The following is a 26,024-nucleotide window of genomic DNA, read 5'->3' on the forward strand; positions in this document are numbered from 1 at the left end:
GTCCCCGCCCCCCACCAGCTATACACTTACTCAGAAACTTGCCCCTTCCCGGCACTGCATGATTTGGAGCTGTATTTTAATTCTGTTGTTATTTATTCTATACCTGTCTTCCTCACTTGACCTCCCCCGTGCACTCTTAGCTCCTGAGATGCTGTCAGCTACACCAGCACAAAATGGTAGCCTAATACATATTTGTGAATGAATCAAATGTCCTCAGTATCTTGTCTGAAACAATGGGATTGAATCCAGTGACCTGGGCATTTTTCAGATCTAAGACCTGGGCTCAGTTTAAGGGTCTGAGTAAGGCCTCTGACTCCGCAGCTCTTGAGGTGGAAGGTGGGCGAGGGAAGAGCAGGATAAGGGAGCTGGAGTCCCACCCTGGCTGGGCCACTAGGTGGCGCAGGTGAGCTGGCTGCCTGGCCCGGGCTGGGGGCTGGGCAATCCCTGGTGGGTGTGGAGAGGGCGCCTCTTTGCCAGGGCTGACTGCCTGGACCTGCTGGGTGAGGAGGCAGGGTGCCCAGCTGGTGCAGGTGCAGGGAGGAAGCGGGAATGGCTGGAGATGCAAACGTGCCGGGGCAATGGCTGCAGGGGTGAGTCAAGGGTTGGAGTCCCGGTATTTCTGGCCATAAAACTACTCTTGGCACATCAAGAAGCAGAGTGGCAAGGCAGCCTGTCCTGAGACTGAGAGGTCGGAGAGAGGCCCGCCCCGTCTCCCAGATAGGCTCCTAGCCGTCCCTTGGGATGAGTCTCCTTCTTGCTCCTGGTCAGCTCCTGCTCCCACTGCCCTCGCAAATGTTCCCACATTTCACTCCTTCCCCGGGCTTCGGTCCCAGCCCTCTTCCTCTCAGCAGATAAAGTTGAGGCCCGTGCCACAGACCCTCTCTCAGCTTCCTGTGACCTTGCAAATGTCCCTGCCACCACATTCCCAAATGTAGTTCTTTAGACTTTTTTCATTCTTCACATCAGCCTCAGAAGGTGATGAGTTCCCTCCTCTGTTTAAGTCCAACGCTCTGCTTCTTCCCTTCATTTCCTCCTGTTCATGCTCTTTTGGGATCCCTCTTTTTCACTCATCACCTTTACTTCCCTAATTTATATTTATAGCCAAAACGTCTTTCTTTAACACCCTGTTCAAATTCTAACTCTGTGCTAGTCTCCACTTGTCTATTTAGTAGGCATGTGAACCTGTAATGTCCAAAGCTGGGCTCCTGGTCTTTCTTCTGAAACTGCTCCCACCGCAGTAGTCCCCGGCTCAGTAATTGGATGCCATTCTTCCAGCTGTTCAGGTAAAAACCTTGGGACCATCGCCGACTCCTTTCGTTCTCTCATTTCTGTCTTCCGGCTGGCTCTACCTTCAAAATATATTCAGTATTCAGCCATCCTCAGTACTTCCCTGGCTACCACTCTGGTTTCAACAACCGTCATCCATCATTGAAGAGTTGCGGTGGCTTCCTGACTGGTGTCCTTGATTCTTTTCTGTTTGTGTATGTACACATTTTGTTCTCCCCCAGCCCTTGAGTCTGTTCTCAACACAGGAGCCAGAGAGAACCTGGTAAAATCCGAGTCGGATCATCTCTCTCCTCTACTCAAAATCCTCTGATGGCTTTCTGTGTCCCTCAAAGCAAGAGCCAACGTCCTTACTATGGCTTAAAAAGTCCTACGCAGTCTGGCTCGTCATGTTGCCTCTGACCACACCTCCTGCTATTTCTCCCCTCTCTCTCTGCACTCCAGCCTCACTGGCCTCCCCCTGCACCTCCAACACACATTCCCTTCAGTTTCATACACTGGTAGTACAGTTAGATTAAAAAAATACATCCTGTGCTCTATCTTGGAATTGCGCCTGCCTCCTAAATGATTGGAAAAAAGACTTGCAGGGATTTGGGATCATTCTTGGTGCTCAGTGGGCTTTGACAAATGCACACTCGTGTTTCACAACTGCAGTATCATTCAGAGTATTTTCATTTCCCTGAAAAAACCCTTTGTAGTTCTCTTTGACCTGTTTGACCCTGATCTCCTGGCAACCACTGATCTTTTTACTGTCTCCATAGTTTTGCCTCTAACAGAAGGTCATATAATTGGAAGCAAACAGTCTGGAGCCCTTTCAGACTGGCTTCTTTCCCTTATTGATATGTATTTAAGGGTCATCCATGTCTTTTCCTGGCTTGATAGCTCATTTTTAAAAAATTGCTGAATATAGTCCATTGTATAGATATACCACAGTTTGTTTATCTCTTCCCCTATTGAAGGACATCTTGGTTGCTTCCAGTTTTTGGTGATTATGAATAAAGCTGCTATAAATATTTGCATGCAAGTTTTACATAGAATAAGTTTTCAGATCAGTTGGATAGATCCCTAGACAAACGGTTGCTAGATAATGTGGTAAGACTGTGTTGAGCTTTGTAGGCAACTGCCAAACTATCTTACAAAAGAGCTATTCCATTTTGTGTTCCCGATGCAGTCAGCAATGAATGAAAGTTCCTGTTGCTCCACATCCCCCCCAGCTCAGTTTTTTGGATTCTAGGCATTCCAGTAGGTGTGTAGTGGTATCTTATTAATGTTTTGGCTTTCAATTCCCTTTTTTTATGTTTATTTGCCATTTGTATATCTTTTTTGGTGAGATGTCTGTTCATATATTTGTCCACTTAAAATTGGATTGTTTGTTTTCTTGTTGTTGAGTTTTAAGAGCTCTTTGCATATTGTGGATATAGGTCCTTTACTGGAGAGATGTTTTGCAGATGTTTTCTCCCAGTCTGTGGCTTGTCTTTTCATTCGCTTATCGTTGTCATTCACAGAGTAGACATTTTTAATTTTAATGCAGTCCAATTTATCAATTTATCTTTCATGAATTGTGCTTTTGATGTTGTATCTAAAAACTCATTGCCAAATCCAAGGTCACATAGATTTTCTCCTGTTTTCTTCTAGAAGCTTTCTAGTTTTGCATTTTACTTCTAGGCCTAAGATCCATTTTGAGTTATTTTTGTAAAAGGTGTTAAGTCTGTATCTAGGTTAATTTTTTTCCATATAGACTGTCCAATGGTTCCAGCACAATTTCTTAAAAGACTATCTTTTATTCATTGAATTGCCTTCATTCAGATAAGTTGACTTTATCTGTGTGGGTCTATTTCTGTGTTCTGTGTTCTGTTCTGTTGCTCCATGTATCTATTCTCTTGCCAACACCACACAGTCTTGATTACTGTAGCTTTATAACCAGTCTTGAAGTTAGGTAGTGTTAAGTCTTCCAACTTTGTTCATCTCCTTCACTATTGTGTTGGCTATTCTGGGTCTTTTGCCTTTATGTATAAACCTTAGAATTAGTTTGGTGATATTTCCAAAATAGCTTGCCAGAATATTGGTTGGTATTATATTAAATCCATAGATCAAACTGGAAAGAACTGACATCTTAACAATGTTGAGGCTTTCAATCTATGAACACAGAATCTCTCTCCATTTATTTAGATCTTTTTTGATTTATTTCATCAAAGTTTTGTAGTTTTCTACATATACATTCTAAACATGTGTAGTTTGATTTATACCTAAATATTTTCTTGGTTTTGGTGCTATTGTAAATTCTCTTATTTCAAGTTTCAAATTCCAATTACTCATTTCTGGTGTATAGGAAAGCAATGAGCTTTTGTGTATTTGTGTATTAGCCTTGTGTCCTGTGACTTTGCTATGCTTATTAGTTTCAGCAGGTTTTTCTTTTTTCTTCTTTCAATTCTTTGGGGTTTTCTACATGGACAACCCTGCCAATTGTGAACACAGGCAGTTTTATTTCTTCCTTCCCAATCTGTATTTTTCGGTATACCTGTGGCTCTCATTCTAAAGGGGTGAATATGCAAGTATAACCTGTGGACTTTGAAACACATGTTGACAGCGTCCTACACCAGTGACTCAGTGTGTGGCACTGGGGGCGACTTTTTTGTCACTTGCAGGTGTCTGTCCTAAGTACAGAAATCAAAGCTCTTACGCAAGGCAGAGGGTAAAAGGTGGCGTTTTTGAGAGATCAGCCCTAGACTGGTATAATTCAATGTTTTCATTGAAATTTTATCTTGTGAGTAACAGAGAACCATCAAGGGACAGATAGGTCACCCGTGTTTTTATAGTTGGAGCTGTATTCTGAAATCCAGGTTTGCAGACCATTCCCAGCTTTCCTTGGCAGAGAAAACCCAAACCGACAGGAACACAGTGGGGGACATGCTTCTGCTTTTCCTCTGGCCTCACTGGCTGCCTCTTATCACCCTCCTCCACAGGTTCTTTTCCTCCAGCTGTTTGGAATGTTGACGTTCCCCAGAGCCCTGTCCTTGTCCCTCTTGCCTTTTTCCTCTGCTCTTCCACAGATTATCCTATCCGTTGTCATAAGTCTAACCTCTCATCTATTGAGAGCGCTTAATTCTATGGCTCCAGACAAGCTCCATCTCTGAGCTCCAGATCCACAAGGCTCACATGTCCAGCAGTGAAGGCACCCCCTCTCCCCAAGAGTCTTTTCCAAGCTGGAAAACTCCATGTCATTCTTTCCTCCTCTTCTTCATCCACATCCAATGAGGGAGGCAGTATTATTACTTTGGAGATGGACAGAGGTGGGGCCAAATCTAAGCCTCTGTTTCCAGATCTGCAAAATGGGATACACAAGTGCACAACTTATAAAGCTCTTGTGAGGACTGAATGATGGTGTAGACGCAGTGCTTCGTATTGACCAAGAGCGTAATAAGCCTCAATAAATATGAGCTATTACTAATAAGCAGTTAGCTGCAAGTCTTACGGTTTTGAGCTCAGAAATGTCTCCTGACTCTCATCCCGTCCTCCCTCGCCCATGCCAAGGCCTGAGTTAATGTCATCATTTCTCACCCAAGTGCTTCATTAGTCACATTATTGACTATTCATTTCTCGTCCTGCTGCTGATGTAACCTTGCTTAAAAAAACAAAAGAAAACAGATGAACAAAAAGCACGTCTGACCTGTCAGGCCCTTGCTGGCTCCTTTTGCCCAGAGAATAAAACCGAAACTTCTTGTTCTGGCACAACGAGCCTCTCACTCTCCACGCTCAGCCCTGCTCGTGTGCATCCACTCCCTGCCTCGTTTCCTTGGTTCTCTCCTGACTCAGGCAGCACACCCGTTCCCTGACCGCGCCACACCCATTCTCAGGTCAGTGCCTTTGGATGTGCTGTTCCATCTCCGTGGGTGTTCCTTCCCTTGCTCCTCTGCCTGGTAACTGAATGGTTCAGAAACCCAGCCCAAACGTCACATCTTCTGTTTATCCTGCCTCAGTCCTCCAAGACAGAGACGCCCTAATTCGAGATCCTGGGAGCTCTTGCTTTTTGTGCTGTGTTGGGATTTTGGCTTGTTTCTCTCTATCACCTGTGAGGTTGTGAACTTGGAGAGGCTGATACTCTGTCGTATTTTGAGATGTACTCCCAACTCCTAAGGGATCAATAAGCATTTGTGGCATGGTTAATGCATTAATGGTATTGTTGGTCTATCTGGTTGTCTCCACACTGGAACTTGAGCTCTGAGAGGGCTGGGACTGTGTGCCGTTCATTTTTGTATCTTCAGTGTCTAGTTGGGCACCTGAATGTCATAGTTTCTTAATAGTTTGTGTGAGTGAGTAGGAAAGTGGGATCTGAATGTTTTCATGGATAAGGGCTCAGGGATGCCTCAGGTTAAAATTGCTTGGCTGATACTTAGAAGGTGGGGACTCCGGCTGAGTTAGACCCCAGCAAGGGCCCCAGTGTCTCTCCTGGGCGTTGCCGGAAGCAGAATTGCCTTCTGCCACGGAAAATGACCTCCTGGTTCTCCCTCTGCTCCCCATCCGGCACCTACCCATCCCTCCTCTAACTAATGGGTTTTTTTCTTGAGTTTAAGATGATGATCACAGTTAAAATTAGCAGCAGCAACAATAGAAATAAAAATAACCTTGGAGCCTTTGGCTAGATTAACTAATCTCTCCGAGCCTCAGTTTCTTCATCTGTACCTGTAAGATGGTTGCTGTGGGAAATTTATTCTGTTTTCCGCAGTAATGGTGTGACAACCTTTTTAGTAATATGAAATTGATCATTGATCTCAGCTAACACATTTTTCTTTCTCTTAATATTTTGGTATTTTCTTAAAAGATATAGTGACTTCAGAAAGGGGACAATCAAATGGTTCTCAGTAAGTGTCAGTGAAGAGCCCAAGGTGGTCCAGCTGGTAAGGGCACAGAGGGCTCTACAAACTCAAGCCTGTCTGACTTCAAAGCCAGTGCACTGTCCTCTAGTCTAATGGGACACTGTACCTCTCTTTCGTGGGAACTATGACTCAGCCCAGTGAGCCCTAGTCAGAAAATACTGATTACCCACAGGGCTACCTTTACAGCCCCGAGGCGGAATGAGACACATGCTTGCGGCAATGGGAAGGAAACCAACCTTGCGGGCACCACAGAGATAATGTGCGGTGCCGATGTTCACCAGCAGGGGGCAGGCGAGTCTGTCCTGTTCACCGCGTGTGGGATACAGAAATACTGGAACCTTGAGTCAGGGACACTTAGGTAGACTGAGAACATAAAATGGCAACAATGACCTCTTTCCATCTAGATAGGGATTTGGAACTGTGAACTCCACAGTGGCTGTGTAAGGTGGACTTTATTGTCCCCATTTTACAGAGGCTCTGATAGGTAGAGTGATCCGTCCAAAGTCACACAGCCTTATAAACCCTGGGTCCCCAAATCCAGTTATTTTACTGCATATCTTGGGCTCTTTCTGGAACATCACACTGACTTTTTTTTGTAGATCTGACAATTTTACAAATATGTAAACATTTATATATGTGACATTATATATATATTTATAAAACACTTTCACGTACTTAATTCTACCTCCTATTTAACTGCCCAGTCCACCGAAGAACTGACCCTGTTTGAAATTCCTAGTGACGAGGAACTCACCACTTCCAAATGCTTTCTTCAGCAGCAGAGGGAACGGCTTTGAAGGGAAGTGTTTGGTACTTCGTCTCCTGGGTAAGGCTGCAGAATTTAGGAGACGCTTTTATATATTCATTTATCAAATATATGCCAGTTATCTACTAAGTAGTCACAAATTCCATGTCTCAGTCAACTTGGGCTGCCATAACAAAATACCATAGACTGGCTTCACCAACAGATACTTATTTTCTCACAGTTCTGAGATCAGGGTGCTAGCAAGGTCTGGTTCTGGTGAGAGCTCTCTTCCTGGCTTTCAGACAGCTGCATTCTTGCTATGTCCTCACTTGGTAGGGAAGGGGAGAGAGAGCGAGAGCACATCTTTTCTCACAAGGGTGCTAAGCCCATCATGAGGGCTCCATCCTCTTGACCTCATCTAAACCTAATCATCCCCAAAGACCATGTCTCCAAATACCATCACACTGGGAGTTAGGGCTTCAATATATGAATTTGATGGGGGTGGGCACACAATTCAGCCCATAGCTGTTCAGACGCCAGTTAGTGTGAAGCTGTATCCTGTGACGTTGCGATTTATAAGAAATATATTTAGTCTTCATCCCTGATTCTGACACAGCTTCTAAAAACCTTGGAATTTCCTCTGATGATAGCTACAAAACGTTTTTGTTATGTTAATGAGGGGATTTTTGGAAAGCACCTAAGGATGGGAGCTGGTTGCCAGTGGAGTCGGCCATGTGATTAGAAGGCTGTGACTTTCAGTGCCACCCCCATCTCTAGAGAGGGGAGAGGGGCTGTAGATTGTGTCCAATGATTTTAATCAGTCATGCTTATGTAATGAAGTCGCCATAAAACCCCAAAGGACTGAGTTTGGAGAGCCTCTGGGTTGGTGAATGTGGGGATTCAGGAGAGCGGCACTCCTATGGAGAGCACGGAAGCTCCGCACCCTTTCCTGATGCCTTGCCCAGTGCATGTCTCCCATCTGGCTGTTCTGAGTTATATCTTTTTTTAAAATAATAAACTGGTAACCTAGCAAGTAAAATGTTTCTCTGAGTTCTGTGAGCTGTGTTAGCAAATTAATTGACCCCAAGGAGGAGTTTGTTGGAACCTTTGATCTACAGCACAGGTGAAACCTGAACATGTAATTGGCATCTCAAGTGGTGGTGGTGGTGGTGGTGGTGGTGCAGTCTTACAGGACTGAGCCCTTAACCTGTGGGATCTGACACTACTTCCAGATAGATAGTGTCAGAATTGAGTTGAATTGCCAAGGGACCCAGCTGGTGTCAGAGACTTGCTTGGTGGTGTTGGAAAACTCACCCATTAGAAGTTGTGTTAGACATTAATTCCCCTTGTTCTTCGTACAAATTTTAACCTTTCCCCCGTCTGTGTTTGGACATTTTCCTCTATGCTCTTGGTTAGAAATTGAATCAATTAGTCAAGATAGGCTTTGCTCGCTGTCACAGTCCTCTAAAGTACAGTGGCTTAAAACAGCAAACACTGACTTCTCACTCATAGCAAGTCCGATATGGGTCAGTGTGGACTCTCTGTCCTGTCAGTCAGGGATCCAGGCCCCCTTATTCTAAATGATACCACAATTTTAAAATTTAGCTGGTGAATAAAACAAACATTCCAGTGGGCAAACAATGCAGCCTGGCCAGTGCTACCGTAGAGGTCTATGGTGTCCTAAGGTGACACCCGTGAGGGGCGGGGGTCGGGAACGGCATCCTAGAAGGAACAGGAAGTAACTAGGTGCAGGATGAGAAGGGCTCATATGAAGCCATCAAAGAAAGCATCAAGTTTCATGGGATGGGCAGCACTGGACATGATCGGCATGAAGAGTGTGAGTGGGAATAATGGGAGATGGGGCAAGCAGGTGGCAGACTGGATGGCTTTCAATGGAAGCTGAAGAGTTGGGATTCAAGGAAGGGATATTTCACAATGAAAGTCAAAACGTTCTTTCAAACTCTTTTGATAAACTACAATTTTTTTGAGCATCCACAGTGGGCTGGGTGCTTGTAGCTACATTATCTCTTGTCAGTTTCACATTTTCCTCTACCTAAGAGTGATTATATGCATTTTGTGATTGAAATCACAAAATTTAGGGGAATTAGGTGCCATGTCAATTCTCTCACACCACATTCAGAATGCTTTTTGTTGGGTCTCACCACCTTGACACCAAGATGCAAAAACACTAAAGCAGACACCATCCCTGCCCTGTGATGGTCAAATCTTAGGATTGTCAGAGCTGGAGGTACTTAGATAAAATCTAACTCTGTGTTTTTCATAGAATGCACCTCAGCTCATCTGCCAGTGAGAATTAATAAACAGAAACCTCAATTAAAATAGAGTCATGAGACCAGAAGGGGTGCTCTCATATCCTACAACAGCAGCTGAGCCTAACGGAGGTGGGGGTGGGGTGTGGAAAGAAAGACTTCCTCTAGCTTGGCAGGAGCTCAGCCAATGAGAGACTGTCACAACTCAGCCAACGAAAAGACTCTACACTTTGAACTCTCAATTCCTTCAATGGACTCTTTTTAACTATATCCCTCCCGACTTCCTTTTCCCCTCTATAAAAGTGTTCTCTTCTTCTTGTGTGGGGATGTGCATGTGGCTCACTATGACTGCAGACCCCAAATTGCAATTCTTTGCTGATCCTGAATAAATCCACTTTTGCTGGAGAAGTAACTGACTGTCATATTAGTTTTAGGTCAATATGCATCAGAAATACCTTGGGTAATCATTAAAATGCAGATTCCTAGGTTCCACTTCAGACCTATTATCTCAGACTCTCTGAGAGGTGAAGCTTGAAAATCCGCAATTAATATTATCATCTCAAGTAAGTTTCATGTGCACACAAAGATTTGAAGGTGCTGATCTAGCTCCTCCCTTCTATTTTACAATTAAGAAATTTAGGTTAAGAGATGACACTGAGCAACTTGTATGAAGACACGCAGCTTTCACTTGAATTTTCTTTGGGATTTGGATCTCTCAGATCACCTCGCCCAGTGATCTAGGTCGGACTTCAGCCCTGAGGTGTGACCTTAGGTAAGTGAGTTTAACCACTCTGAACCTCAGTTCTTCATTCATAAAATGGCAATAATTTCCACTCTACCTACGTCACAGGAGTGAAGAGTCAAATAGGATGCGGCTGTGAAAGTGCTCATTTGTCATTGTTATTACATTGTTGTGTGTCTGAAATCAGAGTTCTGGATACAGGTCAAGAAACCAAGGAAGAGTGGCAAGAAAGGTAAAAGCGTTCATAATAGGTAGACCCAGAAGAGGAAATGCCCGGAAAGGCTAACCTTTAGCTGTGTGTGTGTGTGTGTGTGTGTGTGTGTGTGTGTGTGAGCCTCTTTTAACCACAGTCAATTAAGTTAGATTTTCCTTTCAGCAGGGAGTGGGGGCAAAACAGATGGAGCCAGACGTCATTACTTCAAAAGAGGTGTGTGGGGGTAGAATTAGCAGGTTCTACTAGGGCTCCAGAAATAGAGTTTTATAGATAGAGCACTAAAAGAAGGGCTCATATGCCAATGCTTTTTGTAAAGCTAGGTTATTCTTGACACCAAAACCACAGATGGGCAGTAACACAAAGAAACATTGCAAACCAATCTCTCCTATGTGCACAGATGCAAAGTCCTAAAAAAAATTATTAGTAACCTAAACCCAGAAATTCATCGAAACAATATGCAGTAACTTGACTTTCACTCCGGGAATGCAAATCCCTGTCCCTTAATCTCTAGAATCCTTATGATTCAACTAGAAAAAGACAGTCAACCTAATAGAAAAATGGGCAAAATATATGAACAAACATTTTGTAATAGAGAAAATGACTGCCCAATAAATATATGAAAAAGCTTAGTCTTATTAGTGATCATGCTGATAACTGAGCTGACTATATAATTTGAGAAGTCTAAAAAAGAGCAGTGGAATAAACTTAAAGTTCAAGTCAAAACTGTAAGATACTCCACAAATTAGTAAGAATTAAAATGTCTGAAAATATCATGTACTGGTTAGGATGTGGAGGGACAGGAACTCTAATACAATGCTGGTGGAAATAGAAATTGTAACAACCACTTTGAAGACAAATGGGATTGGTAAGAGTAAAGCTGAAGATGTGTGTAGTCTAAAACTTGGCAATTTTGCTAATTCCACAGAAACTCTTACACATGTACGCAAAGAAATATGTGTTAAAATGCTCATAGTAGCATTGTAAAGCTTGAAAACAATTCAATATCCTCAACAATATGATGAATAAATATACTGTGCTATAGTCACATGTAGAACACCATACAGCAGTGAACATTGATGAAAATTAATTTTATGCTTCATAATTGATGAATCGCAAAAACTTAATGTTGTTGGGTGAAATAAGCATATCATAGAAGACAGCATAAAGTATGAATCCACTTACATAAACATTACAGTGTGGTCAAAATGAAACATGTGATTTGGTATATATTACACATATTGTAAACATTTGAGGAAATGATCTTCACAAATTCAGGATGAGGTGGGACTGGGAAGTTGTGATTGAGATGAGGAATCCAACAGGCTTCTAAAGTACTGGGAATTCTCTGTTTCTTAAGATGTGTGTTTGGTATATATTAATTGTTGAGGTATTCGTTTTATTATTGTTTTTAGACTAACTATACAATGTACACCCTTTGAATATATATGAGATAGTTAACAATTTTTAAAAGGAAGACAGAGAAAGGGTATATTTTCCCCATAAAAAGAACTATAATGCAGGGAAAAGAGTTCCACAAAATTAAGGTAGTAATGTAACTGTCTGCCAGAAACAAACAAAAAAACAATGACAGTCTTCTAGAGAAAGAAAGTAGAACCCAAAGTCTCAATATTCTTATATGTACTCCCCCCTGCCACCCAAAAAAAGCAGATCAAGAGATGACCAGGTGGTGCAGTTAGCAGACTTTACAGTAGGTAATACAATAAAGAACTGATAGGAAAAGTGGTCCAAATAGGTAATCAGATGTGAAATCTCACTAGTAAAACAGCCTCTTTACAAAAGAAACAAATGGACATTCTAAAATAAAGAGTCCAATATTTGAAATGAAAAATTCAGTGGATCAGCTACCCAGAAGACTGAATTTAGCAGAAGAATCAGAGAACCTAAAAAAAGGTAAGTAGAAATTACTCACACTGAAATAGAAGAGGAAGATAGAATGAACAAAACAGAAGAGTGTTTAAGACTTGTGAGGCAATATCAAATTAACTAACAAAGGTGTTGAGACCCAGAAAGGAAAGAAAAGAGTCAAGAGAGAAAGGGAAGAATAAATCTTTCAGGACACAATGTTAGAAATATTAAAAAATTAATGAAACACATCAAACCATAGATCAAAGAAACTCAGAGAATACCAATCAGGACAAATACAAAGGAGACTACACTCAGCCTACTTTAGTCAAGAACTACGGGAAAACAAACATGGAGAGAACACATGTAAAAAGCAGTCAAAGAAAAGGAAAACATTACACTCAGGGGAACAATCATGATTCTTTACTCTGTCATTTCCATTCTGCTGTTGAGCCTGCCCAGTGAGTTTTATATTTTTCAGCTCTAAAATTCAATTCTATAATTGGTTATTATATGTTTTAGTTCTAAAATTTTTTCCTTGATTTTAAAAAAATATATTGTTTCTTTGGCAAGACTTTCTGTTTTTTCATTTATTTCAAATGTATTTGTAATTTCTTGCAAAAAAATATTTTTACTATGTTAGATAAAACCCCTGTCAGATAATCCCCCAAGTTGGTATCATTTCAGTGTTAGTATCGATAACATCTTTTCTCATTCAAGTTCTTGGAATGATGAGTAATTCTTGATTGTGTGCTAGACATTGTTGGCATTGTGTTATGAGACTCTGGATCTCCTATTGCAGCAAGCCTTTCTCTGCTAATACTGTACCAGTGAGGTATGGGGGGGTATCATTTCCTTACTACTGGGTACAGGCGGGAGTCCAATATCCCCAATCTTTTTTTCTGAGATGGTTGGCTAAAGTAGGGTGGATATTGTCAAAAAAAAAAAAATTTCTGCCTTGCTAGGTTACCTCTTTTTTGGTTCTATGAATGGAGAAAGACTTTCTTGGGGCTGCTTTCTGCCCACATTTGCTGGCATTTCTTGGCTGCAGACTATCTAGAGCCAATCTGGGATATACAGAAGGCAAAAAGAAAACCCAGGAAACTTACCATGGTGTCACTCCTCAAGTCCTGAGGACTCTAGCTACTCTGCCTTCTTCTCCCCACCTTTCAGACTCTGCTTGTGTCTGTGTTATACATTATGACCGGATATTTTAGTTACACTAAGCAGGGGCAGTATGGTGAAATGCATCTACTCTATCTGGTACAGAACTAAAAGTCCTACTTTCATTAAAAAAGATAAAAATAATACAGTGGGTGGACTCTATGATCTTTAAGGCTGGTACCTGTTTTGATTTCCGTAAGTTACTGTTATAAAATGATGAGGGTGGTGGTGACTCTGTAAATGGAAAAGGTGGGGAGGGATCATCTGTCTTTCTGTCTCCAGCAGTGACTGGGTAGAGTGAATACCTTAACTTTTTGAGGTTGCAGGTGTGTTGTTTTGGGTAAATCAATAAGTTAGCATTTACCTAGAGCTGGCAGAGTGCCTGACCAGGCTGATGGTTTACATGTCTTTTGAGGGCTAAGCAAGTAACAGAGCAGCTGTAACTTCTTCCTTAATTGGAATGTTTCCCGTGTTTCTCCGTGATCTCTCTGGTGCTAGAGTTAAACATTTCACACAGTTATGCTGTATTCCTTAAATGGGGTGAAGCTCCTTCAAGAGACCGGGAAACAGCTCCTCTTCTTCCTCCTGTCCCTGCAGGCGCCTAGTAAGAGGTCTTACACACTGTAGAGGCTCATAAACATCTGATATGATCATTCCTTTTCCTGTGAGTCTGGGTAGCATGAGCTGCTTCTTATGTGCAGTCACCTGCTTTTAGACCTTGCAGACAAGGCTCTGGACTATGAGAAAGAGCATCTTCCCAGGGTAGCCTTGTCTTAAAAAGGTACTGAGCTCAAGGAGGAAGCCCATGGTGACTACCCCAACCGAGCAGGGGTTGTTTGTTGAAGTCTTTCCCCAGGGTCTTTGTGTTTTGGAATCGCTTCATGACTTTTAGCCGTAAATCAGAGAATTCACATGTTTGGTCCTTGGTTGCTAGCCATTCCCCGCCTCGCTGGTTCCCAGGTACCCACTCACTTTCCCCCGACAGAATAAATAACAATTGTTGAATGACTGTTTCAGTGGATGAATGAATGGACGGAAGAGGAATGGAATGGAATGGAAGCTACAAAGATGCCTGGAAACCCAGAAATTCTCATGAATTGCAAATTTATTGACTGAGGAGGTACTGGGATTGGGAGGTAGTTGTACGGAAACCAAGGAGGGAAAACTGCAGAACAACAAGCAGTTTGGGAACTCAGTGGCTTCGGGCGGATTAAGACGTGAAGGATTGAGAAACCTCAGGGCAATATCATGAGAGCGCTAAGCCCATCGGCGCCCACGGAGCATTACACCTCCAGCTCCTTCCCCTCCGTGGCGTCCAGGGGGCCTTATTTGCATGGCCAGGTAGGCGCTTGCTTCTGCTGGGTCTGGTGGCAGATTGGGACGCCCTTGCCGCTCCCAGAGCCACCCCCGGAGGAGACCCCTCCGCAGCTGGAGCCGCCGCCGCCCCCGGAGGAGCCGCCGCCGCAGCCGCCGCCCCCACCGCTGGAGAAGCAGCCGCCGCCGCCCCCGGAGGAGCCGCCGCCGCAGCCCCCACCGCTGGAGAAGCAGCCGCCGCCGCCCCCGGAGGAGCCGCCGCCGCAGCCGCCGCCCCCACCGCTGGAGAAGCAGCCGCCGCCGCCCCCGGAGGAGCCGCCGCTGCAGCCGCCGCCAGACGACCCCCCTCCGTAGCTCTGCTGGGGCAAGCACGAGGACTGGGACTGCTGCGAGGAGGAGAAGTAGCCGGAGCCGCCCCCGGAGGAGCCCCCGCCGCAGCCGGAGCCGCCCCCGGAGGAGCCCCCGCCGCAGCCGGAGCCGCCCCCGGAGGAGCCGCCGCTGGATATGCCTCCATAGCTCTGGCACTGGACCTGCTGCCCGGAGGAGCCGCCGCCGCCGCCGCCGCCGCCGCCGCTGGAGAAGCAGCCGCCCCCGGAGGAGCCGCCGCCGCTGGAGTAGCAGCCGCCCCCGGAGGAGCCGCCGCCGCTGGAGTAGCAGCCGCCTCCGGAGCTGCCGCCCCCTCCGGAGTACTTCCCACCGGAACCTCCTCCGCAGCCTCCAGAGCCGCCGCCCCCAGAGGAAGACCCGCCGCAGCCGGAGCCGCCGCCGCCAGAGTAGCCTCCGCAGCCGGAACTGCCGCCTCCGCCGCCGGAGTAGCCTCCGCAGTGGGAGCCGCCGCCGCCGCCCCCTGAATACTTGACGCCTCCGCCGGAGCCGCCGCCGTAGCTACCGGAGCCGCCACCGCCAGAGTAGCCGCCGCAGACGGAACTGCAGCCTCCTCCGCTGCCGCCAGAGCCTCCGCCGCCGCCGCCGCCGCCGCCGCCGGAGGTCTTCCCGCAGATCACTGGGGGTATGGGGGTGGGCTGCTTTTTCTGGTGAGACATCCTGTCTAAGGAAGAAGGGAGCCCTGGAAGGAGAACAGAGAGCATCACCAGCTGCAAGATGCGGCGGCAGAGGCAGCTGCATCCATGGCAACGCCCATCATCCTCTGAGCAGCGCTGCCTGGGCCAGGCTTGATGCTCTCTCTGATTGGATCCGGGCAAGCTCTCAGCTAGGAATCCCAGGGTTAGAGGTCTTAGGGAAGAGTTGTCTTCCCCCTCCTAAAGTCTTTACCAAGCTTCAAATAGCCCACTTAGCAGTGCCCATTTCTCTTTCTCTCTCTCTGGCCTCCATTGTGTGATCCTGGGGCAAGTGACCCACACTTGGCCTGTTTCCTCACTTCCTGTGAAATGAGATGGTTCAAGCATTTCACCGCTTAGTTCTCCTCTGATCCTGACACTGATTCTCTGAGTGCAAGTAGAAAATTACCACAGCCTCCACCTCGGGTGGGGGATTTTACCCATCCGTGGCACAACGGAGGGAGGTTTGTCTGAATGTCGCAGGGCTGTTGCACCCCATTCTTTGCAAAATAGAATTAATTCAAACTCTTGGTCTGTTCCACTGAGCTTAGCCATGATTTTGGGCCAATTATCAGAAAAGGCAGCTCCCCCATGGTCCTGTCTGGAAACGGGAGAGGACCCCAGTGGGCCTTCAGACCAGCATCTCTGACCAGAAGATATCAGCTTTGCTTATGTCCAAGCTTGGTTGACGGGGCCATAATTAGCAGGAAATTGCATCTGGGCATCTCACAAGCCATTTCCTTCTTAGAACATCTGTGTAAAACAGGCATTGGGTTCCTGTGACTCCTAAAATCTCTCCCATTTGCGTCTCTGAATCATTCTTCCTGTTTTCTGAGAGTACACTCAGCTTCTCCTCCTGACAGGTCCGCAGGATCCATCCAGCCCATGCACAGGCTGCCTGGGACAGTCTCTGCAGAATGCTCGTCTGTGCCTAGCACCAGGCAGGCCCCTACAGATGTGCCAGAGAGACAGGAAATGGTCTGTCTTTGTGCAGTTTACATTCTGGCCAGAAGATCAGAAACATCACCTGCACAGCAGCAGCTTGGCTTTCTTTCCTGCCTGAAGCCCCTCTAAACATGAATGCAATTGGAAAGGCAGAGGTCCTGTAGGTCCCAAAGGGGAGCGAAGACTTGCCTGTTTGTCCCCTGGTCCACATAGCCCATGCAGGCCTGGGCAAGGCCAGTGGGGAAGATGAGAGCCGGTAGAACCCACACTTACCCAAAGCACTGGGAAGGCTGAATGAGGAGAGGAGATTCTGGCTGTGTGAGGAGCACTGGAGCACCTGAGGTTTTATACCTTAATTGCTGAGTCATCTATTGATCTGGGCCCAGCCTCTCACGTTTGACCTCAGTTGCATGACCTATGGCTGTCACCCCACCTCCCTGTGATTAAAGCCACAGGATAGCCCATTCATGAAGATTTTGGCATTCTTGAGATGGGCAGCCTCATGTGTGACTGGCCCCTTGTCTGATGCAACTGTGTGGCAGGCTGGCCAGCAGGGATGGCCAGCCAGAGTGGATTACAGACATCGTTTCCAAAACCTCTGGTGCGGAGCACATGCTGTAGTCAGAAGGCTGTGCTTGAGGAATAGGTCTCAGACTCTTTAGGCAACCCTAAGAGAGTCACACTGGTTATCTCAGTCCTTGGTCCAAGGAGTAGGACTTTTAAAATCCCACTGTGGCTTCTGATCCTATTGCTTGGAAATTCTCTGAACTTTAGAGAGCTTCCTTTGCCAAAAGTTTCTCCCACAGGGTTTCATGTGGCTTTCACCAGGCTGCTTCTCTCTTCCTTCCTGGCTTGAGAGAGTGACCCTGTAGAAGCCGGTTCTGGGCTGCCTACCAGAGACAGTGCTACAACTAATGATTGTGACTACTTTGATTGATTCCTGGAGACAGTGTATGTCTGAAAATCTTGATCATCACTACTGACTTTCTTTGCAGAGGAGCAAGCTAAAGAGAGGGACCATGTGGTCCTTCCTAGCATGGCCTTTTGGTTCTGGGATCCCGCTGTCTTGTGCAGTAAAACTGACCTCAGCCTAAGAGGCAGCCCTGGAATGGAATGGACTTGAGATTAGGTGACTGGGTTTGGGTGCTGTCTATGCTACTTGCTAGCTGTGTCACCTTGGTCAAAGTCACAGCAGCTTACCCGGTGCCAGCACATAGGAAGCACTTAGTAAGGATTTGTTGGCTGTTGAATGAAGAAACTTTCTGATGCTCAGTTACCCCGTCTATCAAATAGGAATGGTAATACCTATCTCAGCAATGCCAGGAGGGCGTCCCCAGATGGCTTGGGGCAAGCTCTTATCTAGGAAAATAACTCAAAAATTTCCGGTTGATGTTGGGCCAGTCGCATAAACTCTGTGTATGAAGATTGGCATTTTGCCCTCTTCTTTCATCACTGGAACTCAGTTGCTGTTGTTCAGATAGCACATTGAACTTTATTCCACCCAACTCTGTGTTGAAATGACAGCACCAATAGTAAGTGGTTGGTTAATTATGGTGAAGTTGTAATGATCCAAATGATCCTGATTGGACTGTGACCTTCGGAAGCTGTGGCACTGGTTTTAGCTTGAACAACATGAACCCTGGTGAACTCAGGAGGAGCCCGGGTGCTCCCCTCCTGAGAGAACAGTCAAGGGAGAAGCCAGGATCTGTGGGAGAAGGCACATTTCAACTTGAAACTGAGCCACCATGTAGATTTTAAAGGGAACCAGGCTCCAACTAGATGGTGGCCTTGGGTATAACAAAGAACAGTTTATATAGTCAGTTCACTGGAGAAGAGGAGAAGATGTGGTCTATGGTTCCTGCCCTGATCTGTGGGCCCATGTTGACCCACTACTTTGTGTTCCTTAGTCTTTAGGAAAATATAAGTCAAAGGATGTCAGCAGTGCATTCAGGAGAAGCAAGGTCTTTAGTTCTGAAATCACAGCTCTCCTACCTTTTTTTGTTTGTTTGTTTATGTGTGTGTGTTAAAATATCATTTCTTTTCTGTATAGCACAGGGAACTATATTCAATATCTTGCAATAACCTTTAATGAAGAAGAATATGAAAACCAATATATGTGTGTATACGCATGACTGGGACATTGTGCTGTACACCAGAATTGACACATTGTAACTGACTGTACTTCAGTTAAAAAAATAATTTCTTTTAAAAATGATGATGACAAGAGGTTGTAGTTGTTCCTTTCATGTCCTTAGTTGTCAAAATGAAAATTTGGCTATCACATAATAGTTATCACTTTTTTTTTTGGAGGGTGATATGACTTCTCTATGAGGTCCCAAAGTTTGGGAAGCTCAAGTGCAGGTGACTCCAAGAGCTAATAATCTTGAAATGGCCCGTGTCGGTGCCGAAGGTTCATGTTCTTATAAGAAAGGTATGATCTTTTCTTTCTTTCTATCAGATTTAATGTCCCAATGCTTTATTTGTTAATCCAGCCAACACTAGTGTACTGGGCACAATGCTAAGCATTAGAGAGGAGCTGTATCAGACCTGTGCATGGATCTCCCTGGTAGATTTGGGAGAGGGGTACTTCCTACTTGCCTCTGCCATGCTATGTGGGATTTAATAAGGGAAATCTTTGAGCTGGTGCATCTACTTTGTTAACATGTAGGAGAGGCTGATGCAGTGTGGTCCTGACAGCAGTGCTAGATCCTGTGGCTGTGAGTTAACCTTGCCTGAGGTGTGACTATGGGAACCACTTTATCTCTCTAGACCAGAAGTGGTGGGTTATCTGTGTGGACGGCAGTTGAAATCACATATTATCTTATCAATGAGGAAATGAGGAAAGTTTGTAGAATTATGACACTTAGGCATTTGGGGTTTTGTAAGACTTGGCATGTCAGGTTTCTAAGATTTGCAGCCTTGAGACACTTAGCCCTGCGTGTGTGCTTGCTGGCCCGTCTGAGTTCTGCAACCTCATAGATTGGTAGGTGCTCAGTAAATCTCAATGGAATTGAACGGAATTTTTTTTAAAAATAAAAAAAAAATTAAACAATTTTAATATATTTATGTATTTATTTTACAATGTCATATTTTTAAAATCGAAGTATAGTTGATGTACAATGTTATATGTTACAGGTATACAGGGTAGTGAGTCACAAATTTTTTAAAGGTTATATTCCATTTATAGTTATTATAAAATATTGGCTGTATTCCCCATGGTGTACAGTACATCCTTGTAGCTTATTTTATACCTGATATTTTGTACCTCTTAATCCTCCACCTCCATCTTGCCCCTCCCTCTTCCCTGTCCTCACTGGTAACCCTAGTTCCTTCTCTACATCTGTGAGTCTGTTTCTTTTCTGTTATATTCACTAGTTTGTTGTATGTGTTTAGATTCCACGTGTAAGTGGTATCTTACAGTATTTGTCTTTCTTTGTCTGACATTTCACTTAGCATAATGCCCTCCCAGTCCATCCATGCTGTGCCCCAGAAACTAATACAACATTTTAAATAGACTGTACTTCAATTAAAAAACAAACAACCAATCAACCCATTTAAAGTATTGGCAGAAGAACTGAACAGACATTTTCCAAAAATTTTTTAAAAATTAAAAATTTAAATTTTTATTATTATTTTTTCTACTGGGGATTGAACCCAGGACCTTGTGTATGCTAAGCATGTGCTCTACCACTGAGCTATAGCCACCTACCCTCCCAAGGGAATTCTTGAGACCCATTAACTAACAGCCCTTTCAGAGGCGGCACCTGGTCCGTGTCCCCAGGTCCTCGGTGTGAGGGGAGATTATGGCACTTGAGCTTGGGGAGCCCCCAGTCTGATAGCAGCCTGCTCGTCACAGTCCTTACGTATCTAAAGCTTCCCACGTGTGTTCTCATGACTGAGTGCTGACGGCCTGCCTAACTGAGGGGAAAACGGCACCAGATGGTTTGTAAAGAGTAAGATGGACACAGGAAGGGGTTTGGGAGCACTGGCAAGGCAGGCATAGAACTTGGAAGCCCTTAGTGTTGTTTCCATTCAATGGGAAAAGTTCTCTCTTAGAGTCCCAGCCCAGGAGGGTCTCAGAGCCCCGGGCACCTCCTGGGCTGCTATGTGCCTCCTCTCTCCAGCCCTCCTAGGTCAGCAGTCCCTGGCTGTCACTTAGAGGTCTGGGAGGAGGACAGCTCTATGGTGGCTCCCAGCTGCTGGAATTCCTTCACCAGGAAGCTTCCCTGGGTTCACCTCACCCACTGGTTCCATCTCCCCCACTGCTTTTCCTTTTCAGGACCTTAAGGAACGACTGTACTGTTCCAGCCTGCTAATGACACATCCAGTAGCCTTGTCCCTTTTGCCAAGTTATAACTGTCCTTGAGACCAGGGTCCTCATTGGTTCTTTATTCTGCATCCTAAGATTTAAAGAGAGTCTATAACCCACTGGGGCCTTATCAGGACGTGTTGACTCTTGAGAAGAGCTTCTTTTGGGTGCTCCTGGAGCCCATCCTTGTAGTGGGAGGACCACAGCTGAGTTGTTCCGCGTTCCTGAAGAGGCCGTAGCTGCGTGCGGGGTGAGCAGTGCACCCAGGGACTGTGCTGGCCTGCTCGCACACTTCCTGTGTGGACAGACTCTTGGGTTTATCGATCGCTGTCACATATGTGTCTTGTTCATCCCTCGCAACAGTCCTTTGTGCTCAGGGAGGTGCTATCCCCATTCCCCAAAGGAAGACGTGGTTCACAGAGGCTAACACAGTTGCCCAAATTCCCATGGACAGGATTCAGACTCAGTTCCTTTGATTCTAAATCTGGTGTTCTTTCCAAGCACTACATACCTTTTCTTTTTGGATCAATATGGACAGAATGAAGGGACGACCTCCCCCTGCCTCAATCAGGTTCAGGGTCGTGCCCTGTGGGAGGTGAGGGACAGAGGATGCTCTCATGGGTGCTCCCAGCTCCTCAGGGACCATGCTATGTGCTGGTGGGTGGCAGGAGCTGGAAGGACTGTAGAGATCAACCAATCAGCTTCTATCATTTGTAGAGGTAGATGAAGAACCCAAAGCCCAGAGAGGCTAACCCACTTCCCAAGGCCACACAGCAGGGCCAGGTCTAGAACCCAGATCTCTGGTCTCCCAGCTCAGTATTCCTACTGCAGATTCAGGTTGTGGCTTTCTGCTTCTCCTGAGAAGAGTACCTCCAGGTGTTGGCAGTGAGACGAGGGAGTCAAAATGACAGTAAAAGTATTTCAGAGCTGAGCAGACAGGCTCAAGGAAGCTGCTGGGCCTGGGTGCTCTAGCCTCTGGGCCTGGAAGTAAACTGCTGATGTCATGAGGCTCTTTCATAGATGGGCAGCTGCTCCGTAGCCCGAGGGCTCAGGGCCTACCTCCTGAGCTCACACAGGAGCTTTGCAAGCAGGGAGGAGCAGTGAGCAGCACTTGTGGGCTCCAGTCCTGCTCTGAGGTAGGCAGTGTGGCACAAGCCCTCCCAGGACTTCCGTGCGTGGTGGTAGCTGGAGGTCCAAGAACGCTGGCTCCTTGACCGGCCCGCCCATTGGTATTTGCGGGTGGATAATCCATGTTGTTTTAACCGAATCCCAAGTCAAATGGAATTTGGAAATCAATATGACATGAAGGAAAAAGCAAAAGCATTTCAAAGCCATGGACTTTTAGGCTCTTTGGCCTAAAGCTTTAACCTCAGTCCTCAGGTGTGTGTTGCTTTCGGTGACCGCGCCATGACGCCTCTCCTTTTCCGTGTGCCACTGTAAAGCTGGGCGAGGTAAGCGCGCTTTCCATGTGGGTTTTGAATCCCATCTTGGTGCCTGCGCACTAGGCAGGGGCCCCTGGGCTGCAGTGAGCCTTGGGTGTGACTCCTCTCTTACCCACAAACTGTTAACAGGAGTCACTGCTGAAGATCAGAAGCTGGACCCAGTCTCTGTCTTGGCCAGCAGAGCTCGTTCCTCAGGCTTGCTGGTTAGTCTTAATTTTTGTTCATTCTTCAAACTATACTCTTTATTTCAGTAGTTGAACCTGTTGAAATTAGATCCGTGACTTGGGGCAAACCTTCCCGCTGAAGAAAAAGCTGAAGTGATCATGATTTGGTTGGTGGGTCTCTAGGGACTTCCTCGTTTGGTTCCCTGCATGTGCTCAGAGAATCCCCAGGTGAGGGACGATGGGGCCCTTGTTCACATCTGGTGTGGGTTCCCAGGGCCTTTCCTTCTGGGCCAGGGGCACCATCCAGGCATGACTGGATCCTCCTAAACCTCCGTATCCCCATCTAACTCAGGGCTGGGCCTCAGGGTGAATATTTGACAAATATCTGTAGCTCAGCCAAGCAGATAATTCCAGGAAGGTAGCTCACATAGACTGGCCGTGGCAAGCTCCTCTGCCCGGCCGTCCCCCAGCTTTCATCCAAGTACCTGATGCCCCTGTTGTCTCCTGCTTCTTAGTTTTCAGAATATCCCTTGGATCATGACTTCCAGAGACCCTGACCATCCACGGGAGCAGTGGTCAGCTTTTTGGCTGGGCCTGAATCAGCACCAGGGGAGCTACGAGGTTTGCCGGTCTCCAGTCTGTTCTGAACGGTAGGGATCAGGATCTTCTCTGAAGTCTTGGGACCGTGGGGACCTGTGCTCTAAACCGGGCTCAATCACCAATGACCTGTGAGTTTGGCAAGGCACTGTCCTCTCAGACCTCAGTTTCTTCACCCGTAAAGTCAAGCTCCTTCCTCCTTCCCGGGGCCCCTCTCTGGACAGAGAGAAGGGAGAGGTGGGGAGGGTCAGAGGCAACAGAGGGAAAAAACCCAGATGGAATGACAAGAGTCCTGGGCATGGAGGGAACTCTCATACCTCCCTGGAAACCAGCCTCGGGCTCAAATCAGAGGCACTCTGGGAACTTTTCTGCCCCCCAGAGCGTTTCCTCACCTGAGCTGACTGTGGAGGAGGAGGGAGGGGTACAGTAGGAGGGCTGGGCGAGGAAAGTGGGCCTGTGTTATGAGTAACCTTTGCAGGGTAACCACCCAGGGTGGATTTAATTGCACGGGATTAAAACAGGCATGTGGACAGGCTGCGTTGCTTAGATCCTCCTGCAATTAGCATCTAGCAGTTTGGGCTCGGAGGAAGGATTAATTTGGCTCCCGTGTGCTCCTTGGCAGTGAAGCCCCTGGTGGTGGATCTGACCTTCTTACCCTCTAGGAAGTCATCCTGCTGTAAAATGCAAAGGAAAAAAAATTAGCGTCGCTACGAATAATTTGAAAAGCAAAGCAAAGGAAAAGTCACCTCTAACTCCAGTTTTCAGATACAACTGATGTTAAGGTGTTGGTGAGGATTTTCATCCTGCCCTTTTTTCCTTTTCACGTATCCTTCCCTTTTACATAACTCCCAGTTTTGGGTGCTGATTTCCCATGTGATATTGATGTCATGCACGTACCCCCATGTCCCTACGGTCTCTTAACCAATTGGTTCCAGTGGCTGTGCTCCACTGCCCACTCCGAGTCTCACCACTTAGACCTTCCAGCTGTCTTCGCACCCCTGTACGCTCAAGAACTCATGACTGAATTTTGTTGGGTCTTGATTGTCTCTGTGATGGATGACTGCAGGGTCTTCACCTTCATTTATAGGCACGGTGTCCCTACATAGCAGCTAAGGAGAAAGGTGTGTTATGTGAGGATGCTCCCACCCACCCCTCCACGTCTCGTCTCCCCTGATGCTCCTTGTGCAGGACCTAGTGCCTCAGCTCCCCGAGACTCTGTCTAACTCCACAGAATCAATATTTCCCCCCAGTGTTTTCATCTTGTCCCCATAAATGCCATTTTCTCTTTACAGGATTCCGGGCCATGAATCCCTTGGGAATGTGTGGCCTGAAGCAACACTCTAAGTGCATGTGTGAGAGGGTAGGTGGCAAGGGCAGAGGAGTCTGCAGTTTCGTGGGGTGTTTGGAAAAGAAGTCACTTGGGGTTCTTGAGTGCAGTGGTAACTGAGCGCCCAAGGGGCAAGGGGCTGCTGAGAAGGGAAGCAACTGGAAGACCCTTCTTGGAAGAGGTCAGTTTTCAGTTAGGATTGGACAACAGTGAAAACTGTGGATAGGTTTCTCCAGATTTGGGCTTTGGCTCTCGTATTGCCTTCATGGGTGCATGGATGTGTGTACGTGGGATGTGTGCACGTTAAGTCCCTGCGTATGTATGTGTTCTGCCTCCTCTCCTCACGCCCGGCTCTTTCTTGCAGAACCCGTTCCGACCCTCCCAAGAAGGCGGACAGGATTTGTGGGCACTCCTCTCTGGCCCGGGGATGGCTCTCTGACCCTCACCTGTCAGTCAGCCCTCCGTGTCCACAGCAGCTTTACTGTGTGTGGAACTGACCCACATCATTCATCATGACCTGTGTCTCTAGCCGTGGCAGTAGATTTGTCCTATTACATCCTTTTTCTGCTAAAAATCTTCAGTGTCCCTGCAACAGAATGAAGCCCAGATTTCTTAGTTCAGAGGGCTTTTTGTGGTTCAGTTCCTGCCCACTTCTGACTATTCCTAAAGAGAGGCATTTCGCTCCAGACAAACTCAGTGACTCCCTCCCCCACTGAGCCAGGCTGCGTTGAATGCTTTCATATTCTTTTTTTTGGCAGCGCAGGGGAGGCAATTAGGTTTATTTATTTATTTTAATGGAGATACTGGGGATTGAATGCAGGACCTCGTGCATGCTAAGCACACACTCTACCACTGAGCTACACCCTCCCTCCAATGCCTTCATATTCATCCCAGTGCTTTCCCCCACATCTGTTGAATGCCCCCCTTCCTCTGTTTGTCTAACTGCTATTTCCCCTTCCATACTCTATCAGACATCACCCCTCCAGGAAAACTTCCCCAACACCCTAGTCTAATGGGGAGAGCACGTCGCCTGGCAGGACAGTGGTCCTGTCTCCCACTGGGCTGAGGTCTCCTTGAAGGGGCTGCCAGGTCTTGCTCATCGTCCTGCAGCTCAAGTGTAATCCCTGGCACAGCCCACGGTGAATGCGTATAGAATGGACAAGGCACGAATGAACCACCGCTCATCTGCCCACTCCTGGGACTGTCAGCGGCCTGGATAGCAGGTGCTTTAGCCTAGGCGGGGAGGAGATTAAGCCTTTGTCCTGTCTTTACCACCTCAACAAGATTGTTTGCTGGGCAGGGATGGCAGCAATTCTTAGTAGACCTGGAGCCTGGGGACACACCAGGCCCTGAGTCAGTGTTTAGTAAAAGAGAAGAAAAAGAAAAAGAATGAAGTATAGAAAGAAGGGAAGGAGAGAGAGAGGAACAGAAGAATTGTTTCAGGATTCACAACCGTGCTGGTTCATGGCTGGTCTGATTGCCTTTCTCTCCCTACCCAAGTTTGGGTTCTCTGATCTAATTCTGGCAACTCCAAGAAATTACAAGGCCTTTTTGGCCCCCAAAGGGGGAAATAATTGATATGGTATAGTTTTAGAAGTTTTTAAGTGGATGTCAGGACAGGTTTCTTAATTATTGATGTGATTGCATTATCAATATGATTGTGATAATATCTGATTAAGTTATTCATGGAATTTAATTGCTCACTGTGATTC

At 46.2% G+C, this 26,024-nt stretch overlaps 1 protein-coding gene and 1 long non-coding RNA gene across 2 annotated transcripts; one reads left to right on the forward strand and one right to left on the reverse strand.

The window, feature by feature from the left end:
- Nucleotides 1-496: 496 nt before the first annotated feature.
- On the forward strand, nt 497-24,345 carry LOC140688099 (uncharacterized). Its single transcript, XR_012062841.1, has 4 exons — nt 497-590; nt 9,806-9,945; nt 22,904-23,038; nt 24,278-24,345. It is a non-coding gene; the product is annotated as an uncharacterized lncRNA (long non-coding RNA).
- LORICRIN (loricrin cornified envelope precursor protein) lies at nt 14,244-16,857 on the reverse strand. The gene is made up of 2 exons (XM_072946525.1): nt 16,747-16,857; nt 14,244-15,536 (listed from the first exon to the last, which is right to left on the reverse strand). Exon 2 carries the CDS (start codon nt 15,511-15,513, stop codon nt 14,482-14,484), a length of 1,032 nt encoding a protein of 343 aa, XP_072802626.1. The 5' UTR covers nt 15,514-15,536; nt 16,747-16,857; the 3' UTR covers nt 14,244-14,481.
- Nucleotides 24,346-26,024: the final 1,679 nt, after the last annotated feature.

Source organism: Vicugna pacos, chromosome 21, assembly GCF_048564905.1.
Source record: "Vicugna pacos chromosome 21, VicPac4, whole genome shotgun sequence".
Classification (NCBI taxonomy): Eukaryota; Metazoa; Chordata; class Mammalia; order Artiodactyla; family Camelidae; genus Vicugna; species Vicugna pacos.

Coding starts and splice junctions, on each gene's coding strand:
- LORICRIN (XM_072946525.1), bottom strand. CDS start 15,513: ATGTCTCACCAGAAAAAGCAGCCCACCCCCATACCCCCAGTGATCTGC.